Consider the following 5,943-nt stretch of genomic DNA (forward strand, 5'->3'; position numbering starts at 1 on the left):
TTTAAAGGTCCTCATGACTGAATTTTACCAAAGGAAGAAATATTACCATGGTGCAATGAGCTCCTGCATGTGGCCTGTCACTTTGGTTCTTTGGAAAAATGGTTGAGAGGATTTTCCCTACGTCCTGAGCTGCTGTCATCTTGGACCAGTTCTTTGAAGATAAAGGACCTCCCATGATGTTCGTACCACAGCGTGTTACTTTTGTTCTGGGAAGGAGTCAGTCTGTGATGGCAGAGAAGGTACTTTTGTACAAGATCTTTGTTGACTCATATCTCATTGGTAACGGGATTGATTGGCATCTGCAGGGGAGTTTGAAGGCCTCCTGGTTGATAGAAGCTGGGAGGGAAGTGTGTCTTTTTACAGGTTGAGTAAAAAAAGCTGCATCTCAGAGAGCTGATGACTACGAGCTGGGCAGGTCAGCTGAATAAGCTGTACCTGAGACGGCTGCCAGGTAAGACCTGGGGTGGCACAGCTGCAGAGAGGTCAGGGAAGAATGCTCCCAAAGCTCCCACACTGCCTCTGGCCTGAGCTGGCAAGCACCAAGGCAGCCAGTGGTGCAGCAGCCCAACGGCAGAGCTGCTGCGGGGAACTGCAATGGAGAGCTGAGCGAGCTGCTCCAGAGACTGTGAGCTGGGCCCGTTAGCAGCGGACAGGCCTGGGGGGGGGGGGGAGGCTGAGGGAGCTGGCCTGGTCCGCAGCTGTCCTGCACTGAAGGAGAGATGGACTCTCCACTGCTGGGACCTTTCTGGAACCTAGCACACACTAAGCTCCTACCCTAAATTGTCTGAAACATTAACTTAAAAAACAGAGGAAGCACCTGTGCTCAACAAAGCATCCCAGAGCTAGGAATGAACCCCCAAATCACATGCTGTTAGGATAGACAGACCTGGTAACGCCCAGGGGAGGGAGTCCTAGGACGTGCACCTGCTACACCTCAACTGCGTCATCACCCCAGTTGGCTCTGTTGCGCCAGCCTGGCCTCTACCCCAGTCTCCCTCATTGCTAGCTTTGCCCCTTGGCCTGCACATGTTTCCTTGCATACCTGGAAGAGGACCAGGCACTCGAACCCCATCCTTGGTGAGATTCCGCGTGTCTCATTCAAACTCGAGCTTTGTGGTCCCCTATTCTTGGGGTCTGATAGTCACTGTGGCTGACAAGGTCCCCACACCCAATCTCCTCTTGTGGTGTGAGCCCTGGTGTTACCATGAGACGTTTCAAGAAGTGTCACTCTGCAGCCAGGGTCCCTATCCAATTCTTGTTAAAATTGCTGAAGCTAGTCCCATGCTCAACCGTTTTACCTTTGATCCATGCAGATGCTGCCTGACACGTTTCCCTGCTCAAATCCTTCACTGATTCCCATTACCCGTGCCCCCCAACCAGGTAAGTCCTCAGTTGGCACATAGGTTCAGATTCACTGCCCTCCTGCAAAGCCTCATTCCCAAGATCCCAGTATTGCTTTGCAGTGTAAGCAACAGATCTCCTGTCTCCACGCTCAATTTCTGTGCATCACCTTGTACTGCTCCCCTTCTTTCATTGAACTGAACAGTTAAAGCAACACCCTCTTCACATTCATACAGAACCTTCCTACCTATTATTGCCATGCATGCATTTTTACATCACACAACCCTCAGAAAGGTCTTCAATTTACGTAGCCTCTAAATTTTTCTCTGGAGTAACACAGGGAAGAAGTGTAAATTAAACAACTATATGATGTATGGAATAGGAAAAATTCTCTATTAAGAAAATGAGTTTTCATACAATTGAAAAACAATCATGTAATATTTTGCTTAATGCCATAATCTCAAACTGACTTTTAAACCTTTGAAAATTTTCTCAAGTAAAACTATTCAATCCTATCTGTCTGATAAGCACTTCCACACATTATTCTGAAATTAACATAAAAACACTACCTATTTTATCCAAGTAGATTCCACAAGCATTTTAAAAAATCATACTGTGGAAAGGCCCCTATGTTTGCAGCAGGAAAGGGCAGGTAGGAAGACATTACAAACCAAACTGGTTGCCAGTGGGTCAACTCCACCTCCTGGTGGCTCCAGGCGTTTCAGAGTAGATGCGTACTCCATGAGGTTTTCAAAGACTGTGACCTTTGACAGTAGATTGCCAGGACTTTCTCCCGAGGAGACTCTGGGTGGACCTGTATCACCAGCTTTTCCAGTAGGAGTGAAGTGCTTCAACATTTGTGCCATCAAGGACTCCTAGCAAGACACCAGCATGGAGGAAAGCACGGAGCTGCAAGAGCAAGCACTCAGCACGGTATGCCACATACGGGTACTCTCCCCCCAGCAGCATCTCAACCACCATAAAACATAAGCTAGTCTCCTATCTCTCATCTCTCCAGCCATTTCATACTAGCTGGTGAAGGCTGCTCAATTCACAGTGATAAACATTCTCATACCCCTTTGTTAGTGGCTGTCATTCCTAACATCCAAACCAAACTGTGGATGGGGGTCCATCCTGCCTCTGTGGTCACAAGTGCAAATTGGGAGTGAACATATAAAGCTCCTAGTTTATCCACATGTGAGTATGTGCAATCTTAAGGGGAATTCAAGAATATCCATCACTTCAAATGAATCCGGCAAGGGCTCCAAGCAGAAAAAAATTCTTTCTCTCAAAGGAGAGGGAGACCATCATTTTCCCTCCATTATTTCTACCCAATTAGTAATCCCTAGTGAACCATCATTCTGTTCCCATGAAAATTGGTCCCTCAAGTCTTTCTTGGCCTGCTGTTTCTTGGTCACCTGGTAGAGCTATTACTTCTTGTAACAGTGCCCTTCTTTTGTAACTGTAGAACAGACCTAAATACATTTACTGTGTTGATTTAGCTTACAGTTTTATGTCCATCCTCAAGCTTTCTCCATTTTCTTACTCAAATGTACACACCTTCAATTCAGTGTCCTTACCCATCCCTTCCCAGAAACCATCACATTGACTGAAAGACCTGAGATAAAGATTTCAAAGCTTAGTTTGAAAGTCATCAAAAGTAATCATGCCTTTTCAAGAACTCTGAAATAGTTCAAGAAAAATATTGTCTAAACGGAAAATTTTGGATCTTTCCACAGATGTTCTTGTGTTTTTGACATCTATCATCTCACAAAGTTTAAATGATTTTCACTTTTAATTACATTGCAGCATTTCACACTGAAGGTGACAAAATTGAACAACAAAGTTTTTAATCTTTTTAAGGACTAGCAGCTTAGTTCCTTGTAGTATGATGTCTGATATATGGTCCATTGTGAAAACTGCCTAAACAATTCATGACATTTCAAAGGTTTCTCTCCAGTATTTATTCTCTCATTCATCCAACAGTATGAACATTTGATCAAAACAAAACAAAACCCAGCCTACTAAACAATCAACAGAACCCCACAACTTACCATATTCATTTGTAAGTTTTCTCTCCAGTGTGATGTTTCTCATGATCCCCAAGGCTTAAGTTGTGGGTAAAAGCATTGACACATATATTAGATCTACACTGTTCATTTTCAGCATGCAGTTTCTGATGTCTAGTAAGGTTTGCAAAATGGGTAAAGGTTTTGCTACATTCATTACATCTGTAAGGTTTCTCTCCAGTATGGCTTCTCTTATGATTAGTAAGGCTTGAATGCATGGTAAAGGATTTACCACACTCATTACATCTGTAAGGTTTCTCTCCAGTATGACTTCTGTTATGATTAGAAAGGCTTGAGTGCATGGTAAAGGATTTGGTACACTTACCACATTTGTAAGGTTTCTCTTTACTATGAATTATCTGATGGTCCCCAAGGTTTGAACTTTGAATCAATGTATTGACAGATATATTAGATTTACAATGCTCCTTTTTAGGATGTATTTTCTGATGTCGAATAAGGTTTGAAAACTGGGTAAAGGCTTTGCCACATTCATTACATTTGTAAGGTTCCTCTCCAGTGTGAATCCTCCTATGACTAGTAAGGCTTGAGCGCACGGTAAAGGCTCTGTCACACTCATTGCATTTGTAAGGTTTCTCTCCAGTATGAACTCTTTGGTGAATCCTGAGGTCAGACTGTTGTCTAAAAGCCTTGCCACATTCAATACACTTGTGCGGTTTCTCACCAGTGTGAATTTTCTCATGACCCCAGAGGTATGAAAGACTAATAAAAGCCTTGCCACATTCATTGCATTTGTAAAGATTATCTTCATTATGGCGTTTCTGATGCCGATTAAGGGATGAACGCACAGTGAAGGCTTTGCCACACTCATCACATTTGTAAGGTTTCTTGCCAGTATGAATGCTCTCATGGCCCAGAAGTTGTGAATGTCTGATAAAAGCCTTACCACACTCGTTACATCTGTAATTTTTTTCTCCAGTATGAATTCTCAGGTGACTTCTAAGGTTTGAATTTTGAATAAAGACCTTGCCACATACATTACATTTATATGGTTTTTCTCCAGTATGGATTCTCTTATGTTTAATGAAATTTGAGAAGTAATTAAAGGCTTTGTCACACTCATTACATCTGTGAGTTCTCGGCCCAGAATGAATTTTCTGATGTTTAGTGAGGATTAAACTTTGGTTGAGAACCTTCCCATTTTCCTTACATTTGCAAAGTTTTCCTCTAATATGTGTTTTCTGGTGTTGTGTAAGCAATGCAGGGTCCTCAAAAACCTTCTCGCGTTTATTACAAACGTTGGAACTGATGCCAGGAGAAATTCTTTGAAGTGGTGAAACTGGGCAACTGTTACTGATAGACTTCTCAAATTGACTGCATTCATAAATTTTCTCTTCAGTTTGAAATCTCTGAAGTTCAGCCAGATGTAACAGAAAGGTTAATCCAGTTTTATTTTCAAAACATTTCATATTTTTGCTTTCTCCACAGCTTATGTCATTTTTTAGTTTTAATAAATCCTTCATAAACAGATTCTCACATTTATGATGTTGATATGCACTTTTTCTTACAGAAAGACTCTGCTTTAGAGGAAGGTTATCCCAGGATTTGTTATGTTGCTGGACTTCTTGACTAGCAACGTTGCTGTTCTGTGACATAGACATTTCTTTGTGATTTCTTTCATTATATCCCCAACTACGCTCAAATTCATGCATATGTTTCAGGGTTTCTCTGAAGTAAAAATTCTCTATACCATGGTTTTCGTGTCCTTCCAACATCACTGTTTGAAATAATTCTCTTTTAATAATGTTCTCATCTGGTGATAATTCCTTGAGCACACATCTAGAAGAGATATCTGAAAGATACAGAGAATTACAGACTTCCTATTAACTACAGTTGGAAAATGATTATATTAAGAAACATATTACATCAGAAGCAATACTTAACATGAAAGAGTTATGAAACGTATCAATCAAATGTACAAATGTTTGGGAATGGAAAGGTAATAGGATTTCTCAAGAAAGAAAGGGTTATTACATGTAACTCAAATTATTTACACGGAAGCCTCATATCAATACTTGCAATGTAATGAATTGCTTGGCATGGCCCTTCTAGTCACAGTCTTCCATTTTGTGATGTATTGTAAATCCTAGTCTCTATACCTGTTTATGTTGGGATGTATCTTGAGTCTTGCCTTGCTGGATGGTGAGACTTAAGTCACCACCCTTAGTTTCCTTGCAGGTAGGCATATATGTGAATGTTCTGGGAAAAATTCTTTCTCTTGCCGTGGTCCAGCATCTGGTTCATCATCATCATCTCACCCTTGGACTTGAGACCAGCAGCTGGCCGTCTGACCTGTCAGTTTGAGTTTGCAAGCCCCTGTAACCACATGAATTGGGAGAATCCTCCAGATCTAACCAAAGACTTGGGACCTGCCAGCCTCCACCACCACGTGAGCCATTTCCTTGGGATTCTGTGAGTTTTAAGACGTCACAGAGAAATAGGACCCCTAAGGCAGGGCAGAAGAGTACTGAGGAGAAGAGGAGGTGTAGTAGTTGATGTTAGATATGGTGGAGTG

At 41.9% G+C, this 5,943-nt stretch overlaps 1 protein-coding gene across 1 annotated transcript in view; it reads right to left on the reverse strand.

Moving 5' to 3' along the window:
• Positions 1-400: 400 nt before the first annotated feature.
• The window catches only part of LOC103211057 (zinc finger protein 665-like), a 13,849-nt gene continuing 8,306 nt past the window's right edge, over positions 401-5,943 (reverse strand). Inside the window, exons 3-7 of the mRNA XM_042783129.1 lie at positions 4,394-4,476; positions 3,849-4,309; positions 3,571-3,680; positions 541-655; positions 401-458 (exon numbers count right to left, since the gene is read on the reverse strand). Coding sequence (XP_042639063.1) covers positions 401-458; positions 541-655; positions 3,571-3,680; positions 3,849-4,309; positions 4,394-4,476 — 827 coding nt within the window. The remainder of the gene's footprint in view (positions 459-540; positions 656-3,570; positions 3,681-3,848; positions 4,310-4,393; positions 4,477-5,943) is intronic.

This window comes from Orycteropus afer, unplaced genomic scaffold, assembly GCF_000298275.1.
Source record: "Orycteropus afer afer isolate SDZICR_OR568_19922 unplaced genomic scaffold, OryAfe1.0 scaffold00689, whole genome shotgun sequence".
Classification (NCBI taxonomy): domain Eukaryota; kingdom Metazoa; phylum Chordata; class Mammalia; order Tubulidentata; family Orycteropodidae; genus Orycteropus; species Orycteropus afer.